Source organism: Oncorhynchus masou, chromosome 31 (assembly GCF_036934945.1).
Source record: "Oncorhynchus masou masou isolate Uvic2021 chromosome 31, UVic_Omas_1.1, whole genome shotgun sequence".
Taxonomy (NCBI): domain Eukaryota; kingdom Metazoa; phylum Chordata; class Actinopteri; order Salmoniformes; family Salmonidae; genus Oncorhynchus; species Oncorhynchus masou.
This window is the reverse complement of record NC_088242.1, coordinates 32,968,797-32,996,411: the sequence shown is the minus strand read 5'-3', so window position 1 is coordinate 32,996,411 and position 27,615 is coordinate 32,968,797. Positions and strand designations below refer to the sequence as shown.

The 27,615-nt window shown below is 45.5% G+C and overlaps 1 protein-coding gene across 1 annotated transcript in view; it reads right to left on the bottom strand.

Moving 5' to 3' along the window:
* Nucleotides 1–27,615, bottom strand: part of LOC135523828 (protocadherin-15-like) — a 201,934-nt gene that overhangs the window by 81,746 nt on the left and 92,573 nt on the right. The window contains exons 14-19 of the mRNA XM_064950765.1: nt 18,255–18,404; nt 17,132–17,325; nt 14,898–15,030; nt 14,379–14,458; nt 10,309–10,402; nt 5,590–5,718 (exon numbers count right to left, since the gene is read on the bottom strand). Coding sequence (XP_064806837.1) covers nt 5,590–5,718; nt 10,309–10,402; nt 14,379–14,458; nt 14,898–15,030; nt 17,132–17,325; nt 18,255–18,404 — 780 coding nt within the window. The remainder of the gene's footprint in view (nt 1–5,589; nt 5,719–10,308; nt 10,403–14,378; nt 14,459–14,897; nt 15,031–17,131; nt 17,326–18,254; nt 18,405–27,615) is intronic.

Sequence of the window (27,615 nt, the reverse complement as noted above, 5' to 3'; positions counted from 1 at the left end):
TAAGATACCATGAGAATAATAAGGAACATGTTGACTCGACTTAAGTCTGAAAACCCAATCGTCAAGCCAAAATAATGAAGATAACTCTCCAGTCAGTGATGGCATGAGTTCAATACATTTATATCAACTGCTAAAGCAACCAGGACCTGGTTATGAAAGCATTCACCTTCTCAGCAATGGTTGACTTTGGGCATAAATGCTAAATAACGGCTTTTACCTGTATAACTTATCAATGCACCATCATAACAGTTAATTTAAAGCATGTTTAAAAAAAATGGATAATGATCAATAAGATATTTGGCCACAGAAGTGCCATTTCTTACCGATCTCTACAGCTTCCGTCTGCGAAATGACGTCAACACTACAAGTGGCTAACTTAGCTAACGAACCAGAATGTCACATCGATGATGCACCAAATGCACACCACAATAAATTGAGAAAGAGGAGTTGGACCATTTTTCGTGCCCAAAGTCGACCTTTAAAAGTTAATGATTTGATCACCCTGCTACAGGATAACTTTTCTGCAATGCAGGAAATAAAATAAAAATATAGTGCATTTCAAATTTCAGACTTGATTTATCCTTACAAACATTTCCAATACTTACAGTTGAAGTCGGAAGCTTACAGACACTTAGGTTGGAGTCATTAAAACTCGTTTTTCAACCACTCCACAAATGTCAACGTTTTTTCCCCACATCCTGTCTGAATGACGTGCCCAAAGTAAACAGCCTGTAGACTACGGTTTGCAACTGCACATGGGGACATAGATCGTACTTTTTGGAGAAATGTTCTCTGGTCTGATGAAACAAAAATAGAAGTGTTTGGCCATAATGACCATCGTTATGTTTGGAGGAAAAAGGGGGAGTACTAAATGTCAGGAATTGTGAAAAACTGAGTTTAAATGTATTTTGTATGCAAACTTCTGACTTCAACTGTATAATCCACATAATAATTAACATTTCATGTTCCTGCAGGATTCTTTTCCAGCTGCAGCAAACTGGCTCAAATTAAGATTCGACATCGGTGAAACCTGTATCTATGCCCTCCGACGAACCATCAAACAGGCAAAGCGTCAATACAGGACTAAGATTGAATCGTACTACACCGGCTCCAACGTTAGTCGGATGTAGCAGGGCTTACAAACTATTACAAACTGCAAAGGGAAGCACAGCTGAGAGCTGCCCAGTGACACAAGCCTACCAGACGAGCTAAATTACTTCTATGCTCACTTCGAGGCAAGCAACACTGAAACATGCATGAGAGCATCAGCTGTACCGGATGACTGTGTGATCACGCTCTCCGCAGCTGATGTGAGTAAGACCTTGAAATAGGTTAACATTCACAAGGCCGCAGGGCCAGACGGATTACCAGGACGTGTACTCCGAGCATGCACTGACCAACTGGTAAGTGTCTTCATTGACATTTTCAAACTCTCCCTGCTTGGGAAGACAGAACCGTGCAGTACCGAAGAGCCCTTACTGCTGCTCGATCATCCTATTTTTCTAACTTAATTGAGGAAAATAAGAACAACCCGAAATTCCTTTTTGATACTGTCGCAAAGCTAACTGAAAAGCAGCATTCCCCAAGAGAGGATGGCTTTCACTTTAGCAGTGATAAATTCATGAACTTCTTTGAGGAAAAGATCATGATTATTATAAAGCAAATTACGGACTCCTCTTTAAATCTGTGTATTTCTTCAAAGCTCAGTTGTCCTGAGTCTGCACAACTCTGCCAGGACCTAGGATCAAGAAAGACGCTCAAGTGTTTTAGTACTATATCTCTTGACACAATGATGAAAATAACCATGGCCTCTAAACCTTCAAGCTGCATACTGGACCCTATTCCAACTAAACTACTGAAAGAGCTGCTTCCTGTGCTTGGCCCTCCTATGTTGAACATAATAAACGGCTCTCTATCCACCAGATGTGTACCAAACTCACTAAAAGTGGCAGTAATAAAGCCTCTCTTGAAAAAGCCAAACCTTGACCCAGAAAATATTTTTTTTAACTATCGGCCTATATCGAATCTTCCATTCCTCTCAAAATTTTTAGAAAAGGCTCACTGCCCTCTCTGAAGACAAACAATGTATACGAAATGCTTCAGTCTGGTTTTAGACCCCATCATAGCACTGAGACTGCACTTGTGAAGGTGGTAAATTACCTTTTAATGGCATCAGACCGAGGCTCTGCATCTGTCCTCGGGCTCCTAGACCTTAGTGCTGCTTTTGACACCATCGATCACCACATTCTTTTGGAGAGATTGGAAACCCAAATTGGTCTACACGGACAAGTTCTGGCCTGGTTTAGATCTTATCTGTCGGAAAGATATCAATTTGTCTCTGTGAATGGTTTGTCCTCTGACAAATCAACTGTAAATTTCGGTGTTCCTCAAGGTTCCGTTTTAGGACCACTATTGTTTTCACTATATATTTTACCTCTTGGGGATGTCATACGAAAACATAATGTTAACTTTCACTGCTATGCGGATGACACACAGCTGTACATTTCAATTAAACATGGTGAAGCCCCAAAATTGCCCTCGCTAAAAGCATGTGTTTCAGACATAAGGAAGTGGATGGCAGCAAACTTTCTACTTTTAAACTCGGACAAAACAGTGATGCTTGTTCTAGGCCTCAAGAAACAAAGAGATCATCTGTTGAATCTGACAATTCATCTTAATGGTTGTACAGTCGTCTCAAATAAACCTGTGAAGTACCTCGGCGTTACTCTGGACCCTGATCTCTCTTTTGAAGAACATATCAAGACCATTTCAAGGACAGCTTTTTTCCATCTACGTAACATTGCAAAAACAAGAAGCTTTCTGTCCAAAAATGATGCAGAAAAATTAATCCATGCTTTTGTCACTTCTAGGTTAGACTACTGCAATGCTCTACTTTCCGGCTACCCGGATAAAGCACTAAATAAACTTCAGTTAGTGCTAAATACGGCTGCTAGAATCCTGACTTGAACCAAAAAATGTGATCATATTACTCCAGTGCTAGCCTCCCTACACTGGCTTCCTATCAAAGCAAGGGCTGATTTCAAGATTTTACTGCTAACCTACAAATCATTACATGGGCTTGCTCCTACCTATCTCTCTGATTTGGTCCTGCCGTACATACCTACACGTACACTACGGTCACAAGACGCAGGCCTCCTAATTGTCCCTAGAATGTCTAAACAAACAACTGGAGGCAGGGCTTTCTCCTATAGAGCTCCATTTTTATGGAACGGTCTGCCTACCCATGTCAGAGACGCAAACTCGGTCTCAACCTTTAAGTCTTTACTGAAGACTCATCTCTTCAGTGGGTCATATGATTGAGTGTAGTCTGGCCCAGGATTGGGAAGGTGAACGGAAAGACTCTGGAGCAACGAACCGCCCTTGCTGTCTCTGCCTGGCCGGTTCCCATCTTTCCACTGGGAATTCACTTCCTCTAACCCTATTACAGGGGCTGAGTCACTGGCTTACTGGGGCTCTCTCATACCGTCCCTGGGAGCGGTGCGTCACCTGAGTGGGTTGAGTCACCGATGTGATCATCCTGTCTGGGTTGCCCCCCCTCTCTTACGCTGCTGCTATTCTCTGTTTATTATCTATGCATAGTCACTTTAACTCTACCTACGTGTACATATTACCTCGACTAACCGGTGTCCCCGCACATTGACTCTGTACCGGTACCCCTTGTATATAGCCTCGCTATTGTTATTTTACTGTTGCTCTTTAATTATTTGTTACTTTTATTTCTTTCCTTTTTTATTTTTTGTTGTTGTCGGTATTTTAAAAAACTGCATTGTTGGTTAAGGGCTTGTAAGTAAGCATTTCACTGTAAGTTGTGTTGTGTTCCGCGCCTGTGACAAATACAATTCGATTTGATTTGATTTGCAGAGACTCCGAGCTATGTCTTACATCGTTCATCACACTTGTCTGCGAAGCTCTCTCTCTCTTTCGTTAAGTGAAAACAGTAATGTGGCTTGATAAGCAGAGCAAAAGGCCTCTCAGGAGCAGACACTGAATGTGCCAAGTCAACTTATTTGTCTTGCAGACAGTACCTTGATCACATGGATCAACATTACTAATATTATTATTATTATTACTATTATAATTATTATTAATAATACAGCTGTGTTGACAGGACATGGACATAAATCAGAAATATTGCATAAATAACACCATAACACACATGGCGGTAACCCACCACCTCTACTAATATCCATTTCAGACAGAAAACGCCACACGTATTCGTTTAACCATTTGTTAGTCTTGGCTCCGTCGTGGTGGCTGGCTGCCAGAGCATATACAGTAATTACAAGCAGAGTCCAAACAGGTGGAGGCTGGGGTGGGAAAACAGAAAACAGACTGGCATGGCGAGTCACGCATGTTACAACAATAGCGTGCCACCGAGACCGCCAGCGCACAGCGTGCGCGTGGCAGCCTTCAGAGAATGCGGGAGCAGAAACCTGGTCCACTAAATAGACTGCCACATCGAGGTAGAGTGATGAATCTCACTGGTGCAATATCAGCCGACGCAAACACTTGGGCTTCCTGTATGAACCTGCAGTGCTCGATGCGTTCCCAGATTGAGGAAGAACTTGTACTCAACAGATGGATTAGCATTTAGTGTTCCATAAAGGCTTACTCGTTTCGATGCACATTTTGTTGCAAATCCCACTTGGCTGATCATATACTGAGACAGCATGGGTGAAGTGCTGATCACACATACACACCAGAGTGTGTGCATCGATCATCAATTATTCCCAGCAGTCAATGCAGCTCCAGCCACTTTCCCTCCAACTCTTCACCCAGGTAAACATTCATCTTATGATCCACAACACAGCGGTGCGCAGTACTGCGCCACGCAACACCACACAAAGCCGCACGACTCCCTCCAAAGATGTCTGCCTGCATTATCCTCCGCTTATTCCACTAACAATCTCCAGCCCTATTAAACTACACCACTAATTACAACTCCTCGCAGCTTAACAGAGCCCAACAAAGCTACTCATTATAGAATGTCCCTGAAGGTGACAAATTATTTAAATTACATTTATTAAATTGGAAAATGATTAACAGCGGAGCGGGCAGGGAGCTTGCGGGGGTCCATCAGCCGCCTGGGCCCGCTCTGCTCTGGGCCTCCTGGCAGCTGGGCACACATGCTGGGGGGATCGTCAGGCCGAGCATAAAGTGGGGCCATTGGCACTCGGCCATCACCTCCCTGCGGGCCTCTGATTACAATTAGCCAAATGGGACAGGGAGAGTCAGCGGGAGAGAGCCACCAGAGCCACAAAGGAACAGTAGGGTGTACTGCTGCAGGTCAGGTACAGATAAGTTAAATCGCATGGGACAGACTATTTCAATGTCAAAGGCCCCATGGACAGTATGCCTGCTTATACAAGCTGCAATTTACATGTTGATAGATTCAGTGCAACAGAAACATTACTCTACAGGGCAAGCCAGCAACAGTACACTGACTTACTCATCAGACAGATCTTAACATGAGTGCATTATACAAGGGGCTATGTATGAGCCAGCAATGTGGACGATACAGTAAATGCCACACAGTAAACAGTGTGGCATACATAGACGCAGACTTACCTTTACTTGGCCCACAAAAGAGTTGGCCTCCTCCTCTGTAACTGTTACGTTTTGGGGCACGAGTGGATCGAAGACGGGGTCATTGTCGTTGACATCAGTGACCACAACATTCACAGTAGCCGTGGAGGTCTGGAAGCGCAGAATAAAAACAACACAGTTATTGATCTCTGCTTCGAACAAAGCCCCTGGCAAGAGACAATCAGCAGGAGTTCTTTCTCTGAAACAGTAGCTTTAAAGCACCGCAGACTTCTCCGTATGTCATGCCTGACCCAATCAGCATGTGCGTGAATACATTCTATGTCATTCTTAAATTCTCTAATCAAATAATACATTTGGTTTCATTATTCAGGGCCTGGGTGGGTTTTCATCAACAAATCCACTTGTTTCCTGATTAACTGCTATAGCTCTTGCAATAACGCTGATGTATTTGCATTCGCCACCGTGTGATGAATGACAAATCTCCTCAGCTTTAGGTGAATTAGCATTTTTGTGTTTGATATGACAACGAGATGCTCCCAAAACCCAACACATTTAGTTGTAGGTTCTTTCAGACGGTGCGTCTTGTCAAAATTATCACTTGATTAACAAGACTACTGAGCCGTGTAGATATAGCACATTAAATCTCTTCAGAAACCAGGATATATCACGACACAGGGACGGCAATCGCAGTACCCGGCTCCGGATAATCTTGAGCTGGCTACGAGAGCATCTTGTGACCATAGCGACTTGCAGTCGATTATAGAAAATAAAACATGGAGTTCAAGGCTTTTATAAAACTGAATTAATCAAATCAACGCCCTTTTGACTTCTAGCTACACGTTTCCCCCGATAGAAGAACAGAATCCAGGAAGCTCATCCAGGTCAACAGGTGCAGGTAAACACATTAGATTTTTTTTGTCATTTAGCTCTTATCCAGAGCAATTTACAGTTAGCGCATCCATCTTAAGATAGCTAGTTGGGACAACCACATATCACAGTCATAGGAAGTACATTTGTCCTCAATAAAAGTAGCTATCAGCAAAGTCTGTGCTAGTAAGAAAAGACAAGTGCGAGTGTTAGTGCAAAGAAGGCAAGTTAATTAATCAAGGTACTCCATCACACTACTTAAAGTGGAACTGACGCATATTTAGTACCATCAAATCTTATTCAAATATGCTCATATAATGTACAACCTAGGGAAGAATAAGACAACATTTTTCATTGTGTGAGAAGCGAGCACATAGAATGTCACGTTTTCATACATTTCATAGAACGTTTGGAAATGACGTAGAGTCAGGAATTGGTGAGCTTTCTAATAGTAATATTAATGGGAAAGCAGCCATGCGCGTCGGGCCATTAATAGAATAATAAAAACGAATACAAACTTGTCGGTCTTGTCCTGGGCCAGAATCTACACAGACCGGTGTGCCATAACCAATCACTGCTAGATGAGGCAAATAAGCCATGCCAACAGCACTTTTGAATTGTATTCATTGTGTGGCAGGTAGCCTAGTGGTTAGAGAGGGTCGAGCCGGCAACCAGAGGGTTGCTAGTTCGAATCCTGCGTCCAGACAGAAAAAAAAATCTGGTAAAAACAGCTCCCCAGGCGCACAGTGGCAGCCCCCTGCACCTTTCCAAAATCTGTATGTGTTTTGGAGCGGAAGTCAAATTTTGGTTGGACCTTGTGTGCAATTGAACAATAAAGTGATCTTAAATGTAACTTAAAAAAACTCTTATGAAATTGGTTTTAAAGCACAAACTGCAAACGTGATATTTTAGACCAATATACTGATTATCTGTTTTTCATTTCTGCAAAGTAGTTAAACGGTGTCAGATCCACTCTAAGCCTGCTTTCTATAGAGCTGTGGTATTTAAAAGCCAACATTTCAGTGTGGAAAGTTAATCTGTACATAACCCATCACCGTGACTTCTCTTCAATTTAAAGTTATCCTGAACCATTACCAGACCGTGGGAGGAAGGAAGAGTGATCACTGCCGGTCATCTAACATCGCAGCCCTTAAAGGTTTCATCCGTGGTCTGTGACGCTACAGACTGACTGGGTGTGTTCTTACTGACGGACTGTTTCACAAATATGATGGATTCTCCAATTAGCTCGTTTTTAGGCTGGCGGTATCAGAGCAGAACATTTAATAAGGCTCTGGGCCATCATGTTGATGCTGATTAATGAGGTCTGTGATGGATCACAAAGACTAAAGCCCCCAATCTCCTCCTTTGTGAAGAAACTGCGGCCATCAAACAAAACACAATATCCAAACAGGTCAATTCCTCATTGAATGACCAGATAATACAGTAATTGTCAGAGCCAGACAGATGGTTGCATCATACAGAGGTTCTCCTTCTTTTGTCTAACAGCCCAACGATTCAACATTCAAAAAATAATAATAATTGCAGCAACCCGTGGGTCGTTAGACAGATAGAGCTAGAGCTAATTCCTTAGCGGTGGCTCTTGTATTCACACCGGTAACCCAAATCAGGCCGTACGTTAGAGCACCAGCCTACGGGAAAGACTAAACCGCCATTAGCCCAGAACATATGGCTTCCCTTCGTCAGCGGAAGAATGGAGGGGAGAAAGGTGTGCAGGTGTGCCCTCACAGCAGGTTGATCCCTTCACTTTGCGTCATCCCTTTCTAATGCCTAACTTCCTCATTCTCTTCTCCGCATTTAGCTTTGAAAGAACATCAAAAGATATTCCTTCCCACGACACACCCAGAGGAATGAAAAAGTGAGGAATAATCCAAAAAGAAGGTGTGTGTAATTTTCCGCTGTTTTGTTATGTGAGAAAGAGCATTTGAGAGAGGCTGGGATTATTCATGAGGCGTAACTTCATGATGCAAAACATCTCTGTGCTACAAGAAACATTTACTTGGAGCGAGGAGGGGTAGTAATGAGTGAACCGGACAAATACATAGGAAATTCAGGACTATTGTTTGACATGAAAACAATGGTGCACAGCATGTGCACTTTGAAAAAGGTCAACACTCACGCTTTGTTTAGGAGCAAAACTGCATTCTCTTCAAAGTGGTAATCAGCAGTAGAAACAATAACAAGGCATACTCCCCGCCCCCCGTTTAGTAAAATGCTAAGGGATGGGGTTGGAGAGTGTGACCACTCTCAAATTCATAGACCAAGCAAAGGATACAAAAAAACGGACCATCCATGATATCAAAATTACAGCTTTAACCATGTTTTGAGGCTATATAGCGTTTGTTAATATTTACTTTGTTTAATAACATTGGAGGAAAAAAGGTTTTGATGAGGTACGACAGTTGAACTAAGCTCACGAGGCATTTATTAGTAAAATTCTTCAAGAATCAATGAACATCCATATAATGAAATGGATGTTCAAAGATGGATGTAAGAACTGATGATTGCCCCTTTAAGACCAAACAGTACAACCAGTATTTATCATCTGTAACAGAGTATTATCTGACACCTCTGATATGACTGTATAATAGATACTGTCGGTCTCCCTCTCATGTGGTCCTCATCAGGTACTATTGGCTAGCCCCGGGCCCTCCAGGCCCCTGTGGCACACCTGCAGGTGCCTAGAGAAATACACGCCCCATCCAGTAGGAAACATCACCAGGAAGGGAGGTCAAACAGTTCTGGAGAGTCAGTGACAGTGGTGCGTCTGTGTGTGTGCGTGCGTCTGTGTGTGTACGTATGTTGTGTGTGTGTGTGTCTCCTAAGCCAGAGAGCCTTCCCTCGTCCCTACAGGACTGTTTATTAGCTTGGCTAATGAGCAGCTGATTTGGAAAGGTCAATGAATTTTAAAGGCCTCAGTCTCTGCCTTTACCCTACCCGCTCAGGCTGCAGTTTAAACTTTGCTCAATGTCTTATAGAATAAGTGGAAACGTGGAGGGCACAGAGGGGAGGAGAATGCTGGCGAGCGCAGAGGAGGGATTCATTTGTATTCATTTCCAGACAACCAACCACACTGGACTACTCTTTTAAGAAGAGGATGAGAGTTCCCCTCTCCACTAGGTGAGAGAGACCAGCTCTGAGAATATTGGCCAATTAAGTGATTCAATCTTGGGGGAGGTGCTTCAGGTATCAGAGTGTGCCGGAAGAGAGACGTTTGTATTCATTTCCATAAAGGTCAGCCGCGGTAACGTGTCACACCTGCATTAAATATGCCGCCGCTGGCATCAAAGAGAATAATGCCACATTAATCGGTCTGCTGGCTTCCTCGTTAAGTGTGATATCGAAAGAGATGTTTTGGACATCGGGATAAGCAACGACAAGGCAATATCTTTAGCCGTCATTAGAGTGATGTAGGTGGATGCGTCAAAGGTTTTTGAGACCATTCACATTTTCTCAACACTGGATACAACCACTAAAGGGGGCCATGATTGATGACAAAAACTGCTATTGCATTATTAGACTGATTTGAAATCAACCCCGATTTTCACCTAACAACCCCCGTTGCTGTTATGCAACATCTTATTTCTTGTTATAATCATTTACAGTACATAAATCACTGCTACTCCAGTTTGGCCAGGATCCTATCAAAACAATGGACTGCAGATCTCCAACCCAGTAAAAAAGGCTAGATACACAACCTGCCATGCACTTAACTGAATGGATCGAATAGATTAATGAACACAATAAATTGATTGATGGTGAGACAGCACACAGATTAATGGATAAATGAAATAATTTGTGACGGAGAATAGATGAACGAATAGATGGATAGAAGGTCAATTGACGCAGGCTTACCCCTTCCGGATGGCCATCTGAGGCTGTTACAACGAGAGAGTAGCGATCCTCTGTCTCCCTGTCCAGCGGTTTGCCCAGAACCAAAAGCCCTGACCTGGGGAGAAGAGATGGAGACATGGTGGTTCTTTTTCACTAAACCACCACCAGAACACGACACACTCACATCATTCAATACAGTCCATTTGCAGCTTTCGTGAAACTTTCCCACTGACTCTGCTTCCCGCTGAGCCAGGAGCTTTCAGGGTTCCTAAATCAAACAGATCTCACGTAGTGATAAACAATACCCACACAAAAAACAAGAAGGCGTGAAGGAGACAGAAATGATTGCATCAAAGTCTGCATTCAGACATTGTGAATGTGAACATTTCAACAAATGATTGAATCACAATTGAGACAGGTTTCAATTGGCCCAAAATCACAACTTTGTCAGTGTAAGCAGATTATTTTTCCTTCTAATGCAAAACCACTGTTTATTTTTTTGCTTGTATGTGGTTTATAATGGGGGTTTATGTAAATCTGGCTATTCAATTACATGCATGTCGGATACTGTGGGGCATGTGGACCCGCCAGCACATTAGAATGAAACGGAAGCTCCTTCTCTCATTCTGCCGACAGAGGAGAGTTGTATGTTGGCACTTTGACAAGCTACTGTAGCCTAACACACACACTTTGTAGAATTTACAGTGCACGGTCATTCGGTGTGGGATACTCTTGGCATGCATACAGCAGTGGTTTCAGCCCTCTCACAGAGCGATCCCTGAGTGTTTAAATACATGGGATGATTATCTGCTGTCAGCTCTACACTCGTAGAAAAAAAAGGTTCCAAAAGGTTTATTTGGCTCTCCCCATAGGAGTACCCATTGGAGAACCCTTTTTGGTTCCAGGTAGAACCACTTTATTTCCAGGTAGAGCCCTTTTGGGTTCCACCCTGGAATCCAAAGTGTTCTACCTATAACCAAAAAGGGTTCTCCAAAGGGTACTCCTACGGGGACAGCCAAATAAACCTTTCATGTTCTCGACAGCACTTTTTGATATATAAGAGTGTACACCTGTTAGCTGTCTGTCTGCCACAGCTCTCAGAGATGAGCCCAAACTAGAGGGCAATGTACAGCCACCTAAGGAAACGCGTCTGCAACCACGCATCTCGATTTTCCCTCTACTTGTAGTTTTCTGATGGTTACTCACCAGCAGTCATTTAGACACGCATTAATCAGATATTAGAGGTACTTTTTAACTCAGTATTTTTAACGGTTCATAATCAGACGATTCTAAGAGACCGGGTGCACACATCCTAAGAGGGATACGAGCTCCGTGAGGACCGTAGTGGAATGATATGCCCCTGTTAAAATGAATTAGACAAACGCAAAGCGGCACCTCAAATGCTGCCGCCACGGCTCTCATGTATATTTATAAGCTATTCATAGAGAGCATTGTCTCTACACGCACACACACACACACACACAATCATCCTCCCATTCGAAAATATCAAGGATGATGATAATGCCAAGCTGAATGAAATATCATGATTATTACCAGCTGGAAAAGCAAACTGGATCAGATCCAGCATGTGAGAAACCTCATTCACAAGGGTGTTGTTTTGAAGTGCTGAATAACTAAGAGAGTATTAAAGATATCATCTGAGGCCTACTGAGAGGCAACACAGAGCAGAGGTTATTCAACAGATTGTGATCTGTAAGGCCTGCCCGTTTCTGGCATTAAGCTGGCGATGAGACGCAGGCAGATCTCTGATCACAATCACCTCTACAGCGGTCTTGACACGCTGACGTTTTAAGTCTAATACAAAGCAATCGAATGGGTAACTTGTAAGACTGTCTTGTAAACAATCAACTCCTTAGCTGTACCAGTTGGATAAAAAGAGCTTTCTTTCGAAAGAAACAGATAAATATGCAAGAACTGGCTCAGTGGTATGACAATGGGGATACAATGTGTTGTGATAGGCACGTGAATCTATCGGGATGTATCCATAAATAGGGGCTATATAATGGGATAAACTTTAGCTCATCCCCTCTAGGACTGGGGAGCTTGTCCCCTACTGTTTTCATTTGCCTCTTCATTGAGGAGACGGAGACAGGCGCAGGGCTTATTAACATTTTGGAGTTGTGGTGTATGCAATTTCTTGAACCTGACAGTCTGCAACAGGAGAGGCACGATGACAATTTGAGTTTGGAGCTTTGATTGAAGTGGCCTCCAGTAGCACAGTTGTGACTGCATGGCAATGTGCTGGTTATTGCAGAGAAAAATGGAGAGAGAGAGAGAGAGAGCAGAGGGATAGCTCTTAGAGGTCTACCTGAGACCCGACCCAAGACCGAGTGGGTTTGGGTCCAAAATTCAAACTTACCCATCAGGTGCGGGTCGAGTCCTGTTTGATTGCTATCGGGTCTATGTAACTAGATCTGAATGGACCCAACAACGGCCTAGAGCATATTTATTGATTTGTAGAAGGCCTAGCAAAGATATAAAGAAATATTTGTTAACAAAAATAGCTGCTTGCCAGGTAGCCTAGCAGTTAAGAGCATTGGGCCAGTAACTGTAAAGGTTGCTGGTTCAAATTTCAGAGCCGACTAGGTAAATAATATGTTGATGTGCCCTTCAGCAAGGCACTAAACCCTAATTACACCTGTAAGTTGCTCTGGATAAGAGCCTTTGCTAAATGACAAAAAATAAATAAACCAATATTTTTTGTTGCATTTGGGTATGGTCGGGTTTAGGTCCAGTTGTAGTCGGTAGTCGGGTCCATTCGGGTTCGGGTCTGATTGTTCTCGGGTCCGGGTCCCCATATTATTATACTTTTTTGTATTTTACCCCCTTTTTCTCCCCAATTTTGTGATATAGCCTAGTGGTTTGAGCATGCGCCAATAACCTAAAGGTTGTTGGATCAAATCCCTGAGCTGACAAGGTAATAATCTGTCGTTCTGCCCCTGAACAAGGCAGTTAACCCACTGTTCCTAGGCCGTCATTGTAAATAAGAATTTGTTCTTAACTGACTTGCCTAGTTAAATAAAGGTTCAAATAATACAAAATTTAAATAAAATATATATATCTTCAATTACTGTCTTGTCTCATCGCTCCCCAACGAGCTCGGGAGAGGTGAAGGTCGAGTTATGCTTCCTCCGAAACATGACCTGCCAAACCGCACTTCTTAACACGCGCCCCCTTAACCTGGAAGCTGCACCAATGTGTCGGAGGAAACACCATTCAACTGACGACTGAGGTCAGCCTGCAGGCGTCCGGCCCACCACAAGGAGTCGCTAGAACGCAATGAACCAAGTAAAGCCCCTCTGGCCAAACCCTCCCCTAACACGGATGGCGCAGGGCCAATCGTGTGTCGCCCTATGGGACTCCCGGGTCACGGCCGGTTGTGACACAGCCTGGGATCAAACCCAGGTCTGTAGTGACACCACAAGCACTGCGATGCAGTGCCTTAGACCGCTGCACCACTAGGGAGGACAGGGTACCATTTTTTATAAATAAATCAGGGCCATTCAGCTCTGGGTCTAATTGTTGGGTACGAGTAATAGCTCTACTCCAAAGCTGCAGGGGGAGAAGGCTTGCTTCGCCGCAAAACATAGAATAGTGCTCCCTAAAAAAATCCCAGCAAATCTTATTGCAGGCTTGGATTAAATCTATGAAATTGTAAGAGGAAATATTTACTCCAAGCCAAGGCACCAATACTTTTCCCGCCAAAACCAAAAGTGAAGCTCAGAGTAACCTTGGGACGACTACTGTATAATCTGATATTTGGTCTGTTTTTCAAACTGGGAGAGAATTGTTTTGGTTTTTATTAATTTATCACTTATTAATTATGTATTTGAGATGCTAGGGAGAATTGTATCTACATTTTCAGCCCCTCGTGTCTTCTGAGTTGCGCTTCTGAGAGCGCAATTCAGTTTACTACAGATCACACATCATGGCAAAACACAATCCAACACCCTTTCCCCTAAATCGACTCCTCTGTAACAGGGTAACACCACCGCCGGCAAAGTTTCATGAATAAATCCTCCACGATAATACAGGTAGGTGTTGTTGATGACGAAAATAAGCTTACGCACGTTCGGGAGAGCTCGAAGAGGTGTTGGGAATCTCCGCTCTGGATGCTATAGGTAATAGGATCTCTTTCACGGTCCTTCGCCTGTAGAGACACAGAGACAGAGAGCCTCGTTCATGTCAAATAAAACCCAATTGCACAACAGACAATGAAGAATTCTAAATTACTTTACTCAGCAGTATCCGGGTCCATTTCTACTTGATGCATTACAAACAATAGTTTGGTAGTATTAGCGGACAACAACACAGTAGCAACGTCTACAGTCTGAGTGGTCTAAATAAACAGCTCAAACAATTTCTTCTCAAACAGAATAGACAGTAACATTGGTCTCAGTCTCTTCTGGTACAGACTAAAAAAGAAGCCATTGTTAGGAGCTCATCAGCTGTATACACGAAATGTTCCGAAGGGGATCCCCCGGCCGACGCCAAATGTCACCCTCTAGATAAGAGTTCAGAGTTCATCACGCTAGGTCTGAACTAAAGAACAGTGTGGTATTGTGAAGAAGCCTCGTCCCCAGGCTCACCTGCAGGTGGAGGAGAGTGGCGCCGGTCCTCATGGCCTCGCTGACCTCCAGGCTGTAGAGGAGGCGGGGAAAGCGTGGGGGGCTCTGGTTGTTGGGTGGGAGCACCTCAATGTACACGGTGGTGATGGAGCTCCTGGGAGGGGAGATAAGGATGGGAGATGGGTGTCAAATTCATTCTGGTGGAAAAACCCAGATGAACGCGGGTTAAATTCGTTGGTATACATTTTTACAATCAAGAAGCACTTTTATCAACTTTAACTGTCCTCCGAGAGCTTCGATTCTGAAAGACCGAGACTGTGGGAGGGTTTTGTTTACAGTACGACAATTGGTGTGTGGGATGTAGGGTACACACAGATGCAATGTTATTGGCTGTGGGTGTTTGTTTTGGATTTGTTAGGGTGTGTTTTGCAAGAAGATCCATGTGACTGTAGATCAAACAGCTGCTGGGTACTGTACGTAGGCTGAAATCCAGTGTTGGCCGAAAGAGCCACGTCCATTTGCGATATTACAAAAACAAAAGACGTTATTTCAAACAACCAACACTGTTTCTTCACTCAGACATTATTGTACGTGCGAACGAACAGCGTCGCTGGATGCTGTTTTCACTTTTGTTTGGTGATGAAACAGGTGAGATGACATTTGTGTACAGAACATTAAGCCCCAAGTGTCTGAGTCGGGCCTGAACATAAACATCATTGAATGATTACAGCCACTTTTACAAGTCAATTTCATAAAGACAATATGGGGGACTTCTTGAAACTTGTTATTTGAAGACTTTTTCCCAATGGGGCATGAATCAAAACCTGCTAAACATGAATCAAATGGTTTTAATGGATCAGCAGCATGTTCTGATCCTAGACATGCTACAAACAGTGCCCTGTAAGCCAGGGCCAACTCTCCCTCTCGTAAAACTTTGAACCTGAGCAGTGAAATGTTTTGGGGTTTTTTCTCTGGGTTTTCAACCGTCCATGGTTGAAGCTCCATCTGGCCAATGCAAATAATTACACACCTGCTGGCTTTGCTATTATCAGCATTCCCTGCTCGACAAGATGGTACTCCAGACTTTTTACGTATTCACACCCCTAATAATCATCATCACAGTTTTATTTTGCATCTCTGTCCTTTACTTCTCAAAAGAAAGGCTTCCAAGGTTCTTTGTGCGATGAAACTTTTACCTGTCCGTGTTTCGGGGAAGACGAAATTCCAAAAACTGCTGCCACAGAAACCCCCCAGTGAACTGAGACCACAGAAACCACCCAGTGGACTGAGGCCACAGAAACCCCCCAGTGGACTGAGACCACAGCAACCCCCCAGTGATCTGAGACCACAGAAACCACCCAGTGGACTGAGGCCACAGAAACCCCCCAGTGAACTGAGACCACAGAGACTCCCCCAGTGGACTGAGGCCACAGAAACCCCCCAGTGGACTGAGGCCACAGAAACCCCCCAGTGGACTGAGGTCACAGAAACCCCCCCCAGTGGACTGAGGCCACAGAAACCCCCCCAGTGGACTGAGGCCACAGAAACCCCCCAGTGGACTGAGGCCACAGAAACCCCCAAGTGAACTGAGGCCACAGAAACCCACCAGTGAACTGAGGCCACAGAAACCCCCCAGTGGGTGCCTTAATGTTTTTCCTATTGAACTCAGGCACCAGTTAGTTCCCAATTCACTACATTTCCTGCAAAAAATCTCTTTCTATGTTAGTCTATTGAGCTATATTGATTCTGTGGCCACCAAGCATTACAGAGGGCACAAAGGCGACACAGATTGAATTGAGTTGGAGGGTGGGCATTGCCAATTATTGTGAAAAGCCTCTCATTTCCGCTTTGGGTACCAGATGGGTCAGTCCTGAGAGTAATATCTATCAGCACATTGTTACAGGGATATTTCCACAGCAGAATGTGTTATCCTGCAGAACACTATCGATTTAAGAGAGCAAGAGAGAGGGGCAGAGAGAGAGAGATACATAAAAAAAGGAGAGAGGGGGGGGGTGACAGGGGGAAAGAGGGAGGACGGCAGCAAGGGAGGGAGGCTGTGGCTGCTGCAAACTGAATGGAAAGTACCTGGTCCTCTGTGGCTCTCAGCCTTTACAGTCCCCACCAGTTTCCAGCCACCACCACCACCACTCTACCTCTCCACAGCCCTGCTCAGTCTCCCTAACACCCAGCCCTCCCCATCCACCCCTCCAGCCTCCCATCCCTCGGGCCCCCCCAGGGCTCCCTAATAGCCTCACCTCCTCTGGGACTCTGGGCCGTTATCCATGGCCTTCACGGTCAGGGAATAGGAGCGTCCCACGGCCAGGGAGATGCCAGGCATCACAGTGATCACTCCCGAGCGGTTATTGATGGCGAAGTGGCCTTGATTCCCCGCCAGGATCTTGTAGGTCACCAGCCCGTTGGGGCCCTCGTCAGCATCCAGGGCCGTCAGCTGAAAGGGATACAGGAGAGGAGCCACATCATTTCCCCGTAAGTCTCCATCAACAGTGTCCGCAGTCGTCCTAGGCCCAGGAACATCACTAGGGGGAGGCAATCTATACCAATTTACCCCCACATTTCAAGGAACATGCAAATTCACCGCTGATATTATTCTTAAACATATCTAATGCGTAATTAAACGTCTCGTGTTCGGGGCGTATTACAAATCAATAGCATATATGGTCAGAAAATTTGAAATAAGAAGGTAGAGACTACTATCAAAATCAAACACAGAAATACCTTTTAACATTAGCATCATCTCTGTACAACATATAGTACTTCATATTCACCACACTGTGATGTGTAAAGAAGTGGCCACACATGAATAGAAACCACAAAACATGAATGTGTTTAAAACAAACAGAAAGCTACAGTATGTGACTAAACAAAAGCATGACTACAACATCTTTAGTGTAATTTTCCCCATATGCCATACTAAGACTTTACATACTGTAAATCAAAGATGTCTCTGACTCATGAAGTCATTCAGCAGACAAAGAGTTAACTCATAACTGTCCTTATTAACGCATGTTTCTGAAGCCTAACCAGCCTAACCTGGCTTGCTATGAGAGGAAGTCTTCTGATCGGAAACAGAGATTTAACTGCCTGGACTTGACCTTTTCTGTCAGTCTTTTGTTCCCTGCGACTGAACTGGGCTCATGCTCAGACTGCAAAACAGGGGTTATAACAAATTACCCACAATCTTCCCTGGGCACAGAGGGGAACAGCCTATGGCAGCAGCCTGCTGAGAGCTAAGCCAAACAGTCTGCTGCCACAATTATTCCAGCTATAATTCATTAATAAATTAGGTTTACTAACGCTATTACTCTAAGTGGGTGGTTTGTTTGGGAAAACAGCGAGTGAGTATAGCGTATCGATTACCTGTAATACTGGTTCCCCTGGCTGAATGTCTGTGTAAACATTAACACTGTAGGAGGAGTTGAGGAAGGTTGGTGTGTTGTCGTTGGCATCCATCACTGTGATATGAACGGTCACTGTAGGGCTCTCCTGAACTCCGTCTGAAGCCATCATCTATAGAGAAGAGAGGGGGGACAGGAGGGAGAGAGAGACAGACAGAGATAGATAGAAAAGGAAGGAAAGAAGGAGAGAGAAGGGGAGACGGGGAGCGAGAGAGAAATGATCAAACACCTTCAGAGAAACCAATGAGGAATGAACTTTTGAACAGCCTGTTGAGAATATCTAGGAAACAGTCAAACAATGCTAATGCATGATATACTATATGTATACAGTAGAGACACTATATAACCCATTACATGTTCTGTCATGTCACAAACAACGGGTTAGACCCTGAGAGTCACAGTCACAGGAGAGAAAAGGAAGACAAGGATGGTGACCAATGGTAAAAAGAAAATTGGAAGATTGAGAGCAATAACCTTACTAAAAATCCATTTACACAGAGATATTAATTCATCACACTGACTAAACAGGGCCTATTGGCTTAAAAACTACTTACAGTAATGAAGACTACAATGCTCTTACAACTCCAATCATGATTGGCATACCAATCATTGTTTTTTCATTAGATAAAGTGAACAGACCCTTTAATGTGCCTTTGCTAATTAATACTCTTAAGCTTCACTAATGTGTGTGTGTGTGTGTGTGTGTGTGTGTGTGTGTGTGTGTGTGTGTGCGCGAAGCAGTATCTGACTGTGAACTTCCACATAGAACACAACCGATCACATGGATAAAACAAGACTAAGATTGGTTTAAAAAAAGAAGAAGAACATGCTAACAAGCATCAAAGAGCGAGAAAGGCACAATGATCCTCAGTTGAGCCGGAGATAAAACACAATTTGTCCCACTGGGATGTTCAAAGCTCTCCCCATTAACTTTTTGAATTAAAGCTACTTATTTTGCCACCATTGTGATCTTCCCCACAAAACAATGGCGGAAGCAGCTAAAAAAAAGCCCACAGGTAAACACAGTGGTAAGTGTTAGCGAAAACCGGAATCCAGAGACATCCCTTTGGTATTTCTTAATGTCTATAGTGCTTAGCAACACCACACTTCAAAGTCTTGACCGGATAGCGCTGCAGGCTCCTCCACTGTTCCAGCAGGATGTGTTGGTGGGGAGAGAAAACGTCAGTGTTGTTTTCTCCTCGGAGTTTCCGGTGCAATGCTCTACCCTTGACATTATGAGGCTCTTGTCTCTCGTTTTAGTCGGAGACAAGTTAGCACTATAAAAACCACTACCAGCTCCCAACAACATAACAGTACAAATCCTCTAGGCAAGACAGAGGCAAAATGATTATTTTTTTAAGCCATCATTAGGTGGGTAGTGGTTGTTGTAGCTGTGGTTGTATTCTGACTGGCAGGAAGGGTGTCTTTCAGGGGGGGGGGGGTAGCATAACAGATTCAGTGCCATTTGTCATTTGAATGAAATCAAGTAAACATACGCTGACCGAATATGTATCGGAATTAAAACCCATCGAGACACATCCACATGGATATCTTCATGGTAATGATGGAGAGGGGAAACACATTGAGGTGCTGACTGACTGGGAAGCATTCGTATGTGAGAGGAATCCATAATTGAACTCAGCATAGTAACTCCCAGACAAGCGTGCTTGTTCTCTGTGTTTTAATCATTCGGTGACTGCCAGGACAAGGCCAACTCCAAGTGATCGAAATGCTAACAGAATGCTAAAACCACGTCCCACAGAATTAGGGCTGAATGGAGCAGCACACCAATATTTGCATTCAGTCTTCTGGATCTTCTTTGCACCATTATTTCATATTCTGATGGTTTTTGACGAAAACAGAGTTGATCCTGCTGTATTAACATACAGTCAGACAGGCACAGTCAATCGATAAGACATTGCCTTATCAATAAGAATGGCCGCCGGAGGGGATGGCTGCTATTTTACAGGCTCCAAAAGAAATGTGCTATTTTGTGTGTTTTCACATTTGTTTGTAACTTATTTTGTACATAATGTTGATGCTACCGTCTCTTATGACCCGAAAAGAGCTTCTGGATATCAGAACAGAGATTACTCACCTCGAACTGGGCAAAGATGATATAATGTTGCTCCCAGACAAATCCCTGTCATTTGCATAAAGGAAATAAGAAAATACAGGGGGCGGAGATCAGGGTGCCTTGTGAGAATTCATCGGCAAGAGGGTAACCCGCCTCTACCATACCATATTGGCCAACGTGCAATCACTTGTGAATAAACTGGATGAGCTCCGTTTGAGACTATCCTACTGACGGGACATTAAAAACTGTATTATCTTATGTTTCACCGAGTCGTGGCTGAACAACGACACAGATAATATACAGTTGTGTCAGGATTTGGCCAGGGTTGTTCCGGGTTTTGGTCAGTAGATGTCCCCATTGTGCTTTTTGTCCCTATGTTTTTCCCTTGATCCACATTATTATTTGCACCTGTGTCTCGTTTCCCATGATTGTATTTAAACCCTTTGTTTCCCTCAGTTCTGTGCTCTGTGTTTGTATGTTAGCACCCTGCCCTAGTGTTCTGTGTGCTCTTGTCGATTCCGGGTGAAGTTCTTGTGGTATTCTGTTTTTTGTTTTTGTTTATTTTTGGTGAGTTTCTTTTGAGGTCTTTTTGTGTTTTTCCTTCCACCTTTTGGATTTGCCATTTTTTGTATTTTAGGATTTTTTCTTTATTAAATTACACCGTCTTAAGTACTGCTGTGTCTGCCTCATCTTCTGGGTTCTGCTGTCTATTCGTGGCTCAGTTGGTTAAGTGACTGTTTCTCACTCCGGAGACCCAGGTTCGAAACCGGGTCCTGACAGAAACACAGAGCCAAAAATGAACCCAGAGGCAGCCAGTTCCCAGGACCTTTTTGCCACGCTGTCCCACCACCAGGAGACTGTCCAACGCCATGAAGCCGTCCTGGTTCAGCAAGAGGCCTTAATGGCTAGACATTCTCATCTTCTGTCGGAGATGCTGACTTCCATTAAGCAAATATCTGATCGACTTATCCCGGCAACAGTTTCCGTCCCAGTACCTCAGGTTCACGTACCCATGGCAGTTAACCCCCTGGCTGAACCTCGTCTTCCACCTCCCCAACGGTTCTCAGGTGATCCAAGTGCTTGTAAAGGCTTTCTCACTCAATGTTCTCTCTCCTTTGAGCTGCAACCCTCGTCGTTTCCCACCGACCGGTCTAAGATCGCATATATCATTACCCTGCTGTCGGAAAAAGCCCTGGCCTGGGCTACTGCTGTGTGGGATGCCCATAGTTCCTGCTGTGCCAGCTACTCTGCCTTTGCTGAGGAATTCAAACGAGTGTTTCAAGGCCCAAGCAGTGGTTCTGACTCAGCCAAACAGCTCCTGACTCTCCATCAAGGTTGGCGCAGCGTGACGGACTATGCCATCCAGTTCCGCACGGTGGCAGCAGCGAGTGGCTGGAACAACGAGGCGCTCACGGTGTGCTTTCTGAAGGGCCTTTCCGACACTATCCAAGATGAACTGGCCACTCGGGAACCACCGGACAATCTCGAGTCCCTGATCAAGTTGGCCTCACGCATTGACCAGCGTCTGAGAGAGAGAGAACTCAACCGTAGACCTCTAGCCCCTATCAGTCCCAGCTCCGAGTCCCCACCTTTATCATCGCTGGCTCCACCGGAACCCATGCAGATTGGACGCATCTCCCAGGCTGAGAGAGACCGCCGGATGAGGGAGCGACGCTGTCTATATTGCGGCAAACCGGGCCATTTCCGTTCCACGTGTCCCGGGCTCCAGGGAAACGCTCTGTCCCGTACAGACCAGGGGGAACTGTAACGGGAAACATAACCTCCTCCCATCCGTCCAACTCCCGTCTGCTCATTCCAGTCACCCTCTCCTGGGACAACCACAAGCTTCACCTTCAAGCCTTGGTAGACTCTGGAGCCGCAGGTAACTTCATGGATGGTGTCTGGGCGAAGGAGAATGGCGTTCCCTCTGAACCTCTGGGTGAACCCATGAGGGTTACTACATTGGATGGAAGCCCTTTGGGATCTGGACTTGTCACTCATGTCACTACCTCCTTGAGACTTTCAGTTTCACAACACCAGGAATTGATGAACTTTCATTTGATCTCCTGTTCCGAGTTCCCTCTCGTCCTTGGATACCCCTGGCTTCACAGCCATAACCCTCACATCGACTGGTCTGTGGGCACTATCAAGCAGTGGGGTCCTACGTGCCAAGCTACTTGTATTTTCCAGAATTCCCCGAGTTCTACTCCCGAGTCTTTAGAATCCATCGACCTGACCCGAGTTCCCGAGTGTTACCATGACCTCAAACTGGTGTTTAGCAAACAGAGGGCCACCATGCTACCACCCCATAGATCTTACGATTGCCCCATCGACCTGTTTCCGGGCACTTGCCCCCCAGGGGTCGGATCTTTTCCCTATCTCCACCCGAACGAGCTGCTATGGATACCTACATCAAGGACTCTCTGGAAGCAGGCCTCATGCGTCCATCTACCTCCCGGCGGGAGCAGGGTTTTTCTTTGTGGCCAAGAAAGATGGTGGATTACGTCCTTGCATCGACTACCGGGGACTCAATGACATAACCGTCCGTAACCGTTACCCGCTACCCCTTATGGCCACAGCCTTCGAGCTGCTCCAGGAAGCAGTTGTTTTCACTAAGCTTGACCTGCGGAACGCATACCATCTTGTGCGGATCAGACCTGGTGACGAGTGGAAGACCGCTTTCAACACGCCTACTGGTCACTATGAATACTTGGTGATGCCCTTCGGCCTGACCAACGCCCCAGCGGTGTTCCAAGCGCTCATAAACGATGTGCTTAGGGATATGCTTAACATATTTGTGTTCGTTTACTTGGATGACATCCTCATCTTTTCGAGCTCCCTTCAAGAACACACTAAGCATGTCAGACAAGTACTCAAACGCCTCCTGGACAGCCATCTGTACGTTAAGCCGGAAAAATGTGAATTCCATTCATCCCGAGTACAATTCCTGGGATTTGTAGTGGAACCCGGTCGAGTCCAAATGGATCCTAGGAAGGTAGGGGCGGTAGCGGATTGGCCCACCCCCAAATCCGTTAAGGAAGTTCAGCGTTTCCTGGGCTTCACAAACTTTTACCGCAAGTTCATCAAGAACTTCAGTTTGGTGGCAGCTCCTCTCTCAGCTTTAACCAAAGGTGGCAATGCAAGGTTTGTGTGGGGAAGAGAAGCTGAGACGGCCTTCCAAGGACTCAAGCAGCGCGTCCTCTCTGCTCCCATCCTGATACTACCGACTACGGATGATGAACCATTTGTGGTGGAGGTAGACGCATCAGAGGTTGGTGTTGGAGCTGTCCTGTCTCAGAGGGGTGAAGACAAGAAGCTTCATCCGTGCGCTTTCTTCTCACACCGGCTTACCCCGACTGAGAGGAACTACGATGTGGGGGATCGTGAACTCCTAGCGGTTAAGATGGCATTGAAGGAATGGAGACACTGGCTCGAGGGGGCTTCTCACCCGTTTCAAGTGCTTACGGACCACAAAAATCTGGAGTATATCCAGCAGGCGAAGCGATTGAACTCTAGACAAGCTAGATGGTCTCTTTTCTTCAATCGATTCCAGTTTATCCTCACCTATCGGCCCGGGTCGAAGAATCTCAAACCGGATGCCCTGTCCCGAGTCTACGCTCCTGCCATTCGAGATGACACGGACATGCCTGTCCTTCCTGCTGCTAAGATTGTGGCTCCGATCTCGTGGCAAGTTGAGGATACCGTGAGACGTGCTCAAGCTAGCGAACCGGACCCTAAAGGAGGCCCTGCCAATCGGTTGTTTGTCCCCAAGGCAGTGAGGACTCAGGTCCTTCTGTGGGGGCACTCCTCTCGCCTCACCTGTCATCCGGGCGTAGGTCGCACCTTGGAGTTCATCCAGCGTAAGTTCTGGTGGCCTACCATAAGAGAAGACGTTGCCACTTTCGTCAATGCCTGCCCCGTGTGCTGCCAGGGAAAATCTTCTCACCTCCGCCCTCAAGGACTCCTTCACCCTTTACCTGTTCCCCACAGACCCTGGTCCCATATCTCATTGGACTTTATTACTGGACTTCCTCCATCCCATGGCAATACTACTATCCTAGTCATAATCGACAGGTTTTCAAAGGCGGCCAGGTTCGTCCCTCTGACTAAGTTACCTTCTGCCAAGGAAACGGCTGAGTTGGTAATTAATCATGTGTTCCGAGTCTTCGGCATTCCTCAAGATGTGGTTTCTGACAGAGGTCCCCAGTTCGCCTCAAGGTTTTGGAAGGCCTTCTGCCAACTCATGGGGGCTTCTGCCAGTCTATCTTCAGGGTACCATCCGGAGTCCAACGGCCAAACAGAGAGGATGAATCAAGAGCTGGAAACCACCCTCCGATGTATGACTCGTGACAACCCGTCCACATGGTCATCCTTTATTGTTTGGGCCGAATACGCGCACAACACCTTGCGCTCCTCCTCCACTGGTATGTCCCCGCACGAGTGTCAGTTTGGCTATGCTCCTCCATTGTTCCCGGATCAGGAGGCAGAAGTCAGAGTGCCTTGAGGTTCGTCAGACGCTGTCGGCTTATGTGGAGGAAGACCCGTCTTAATCTGATGCGTTCCTCACAGAGGTATCAACAACAAGCCAACAGACGTCGCCGTCCCGGGCCTACCCTGCGCCCCGGCCAGAGAGTCTGGCTTTCCACAAGAGACTTACCTCTACGGGTGGAGTCTCGCAAGCTGTCCCAAAAATACATCGGTCCCTTCAAGGTTGCCAGGAGAGTTAACCCAGTTTCTTATCGCCTACACTTACCCAGATCCCTTAAGATTAATCCCACATTTAATGTGTCATTGTTAAAACCTGTTGTTTTTTCTCCCCTTGTCCCGGCAGACAGACCTCCCCCTCCGCCTCGTGTCATTGGAGGCCAGCCGGCTTATACCGTCCACCGGATACGGGATTCCCGCCGGGTGCAGCGGTCCTGGCAGTATCTGGTGGACTGGGAAGGCTACGGTCCTGAGGAGCGCTCCTGGGTTCCTGCCAAAGACATCCTGGACCCTGACCTCATTCGTCAGTTCAGGGTCCTCCACCCTGAGAGAGCTGGTAGGAACGTCAGGAGCCGTTCCTAGGGGGGATTCTGTCAGGATTTGGCCAGGGTTGTTCCGGGTTTTGGTCAGTAGATGTCCCCATTGTGCTTTTTGTCCCTATGTTTTTCCCTTGATCCACATTATTATTTGCACCTGTGTCTCGTTTCCCCTGATTGTATTTAAACCCTTTGTTTCCCTCAGTTCTGTGCTCTGTGTTTGTATGTTAGCACCCTGCCCTAGTGTTCTGTGTGCTCTTGTCGATTCCGGGTGAAGTTCTTGTGGTATTCTGTTTTTTGTTTTTGTTTATTTTTGGTGAGTTTCTTTTGAGGTCTTTTTGTGTTTTCCTTCCACCTTTTGGATTTGCCATTTTTTGTATTTTAGGATTTTTTCTTTATTAAATTACACCGTCTTAAGTACTGCTGTGTCTGCCTCATCTTCTGGGTTCTGCTGTCTATTCGTGGCTCAGTTGGTTAAGTGACTGTTTCTCACTCCGGAGACCCAGGTTCGAAACCGGGTCCTGACACAGTTGGCTGGCTTTTCTGTGCATCGGCAGGACAAAACAGCTACGTCCCTTAAGACAAGGGGTGGGGGTATGTGTCTATTTGTCAATAATAATTGGTGAGCGATGTCTAATATTAAGGTAGTCTCAAGGTATTGCTCGCTTGAGGTAGAGTACTTCTTGATAAGCTGTAGACTACACTATCTACCAAGAGAGTTTTTATCTATATTTTATGTAGCCGTCTATTTACCAACACAAACCAATGCTGACAGCAAGACCGCACTCAATGAGCTGTATAAGGCCATAAGCAAACAAGAAAATGCTCATCCAGAAGAAGCGCTCCTAGTGGCTGGGGACTTTAACGCAGGCAAACTTAAATCCGTTTTACCTCATTTCTACTAGAATGTCACATGTGCAACCAGAGGGAAAAAATCTCTAGACCACCTTTACTCCACACACAGAGACACGTATAAACCTTCCCCTCACCCTCCATTTGGAAAATCTGACCATAATTCTATCCTCCTGATTCCTGCTTACTAGCAAAAACTATAGCGGGAAGTACCAGTGACTCGCTCAATACGGAAGTGGTCAGACGACGAGGTTACTACGCTACAGGACTGTTTTGCTAGCACAGACTAGAATATGTTCCCGGGATTCATCCAATGGCATTGAGGAGTATAGCACCTCAGTCACTGGCTTCATCAATAAGTGCATCAACTACATTGTTCCAAAAGTGACCATACGTACATATTCCAACCAGAAGCCATGGATTACTGGCAACATCATAACCGAGCTAAAGGCTAGAGCTGCTGCTTTCAAGGAGTGGGACACAAATCCGGAGGCTTATAAAAGGCTTATAAAATATCCTGCTATGCCCCCGCAATGCCTTCAAATGAACCATCAAGCAGGCAAAGCGTCAATACAGGATTAAGATTGAATCATACTACACCCTGCCACATCCAACGCCGGTCGGATGTGGAAGGGTTTGAAAAATATTAGACTACAAAGGGAAACCAGGCCGCGACCTGCCCAGTGATGCAAGCATAGCCGACGAGCTAAATGCCTTTTCTGCTTTCTTCGAGGCAAGCAACACTGAAGCATGCATGAGAGCACGAGGTGTTCCGGGCAACTGTGCGATCACGCTCTCCGTAGGTGATGTGAGCAAGACCTTTAAACAGGTCAACATTCGCAAGGCTGCAGGGCCAGACAGATTGCCAGGACGCGTACCCAGAGCATGCGCCGGACCAACTGGCAAGTGTCTTCACTGACATGTTCAACCTGTCCCTGACCGAATCTGTAATACCTACATTATTCAAGCAGACCACCATAGTACCTGTGCCCAAGAAAGCGAAGGTAACCTGCCTAAATTACTACCGCCCCCTGGTACTCATGTCAGTAGCAATGAAGTGCTTTGAAAGGCTGGTCATGGCTCACATCAACCAAATCATCACGGAAACCCTAGACACACTTCAATTCGCATACCGTCTTAACAGATCCACAGATGACGCAATCTCAATCGCACTTCACACTGCCCTTTCCCACCTGGACAAAAGGAACACCTAGGTGAGAATGCTGTTCATTGACTACAGTTCAGCATGCAACACGATAGTGCCCACAAAGCTCATTACTAAGCCAAGGACCCTTGGCCTAAACACCTCCCTCTCCAACTGTGTCTTGGACCTCTTGATAGGCCACCCGCAGGTGGTAAGGGTAGGCAACAGC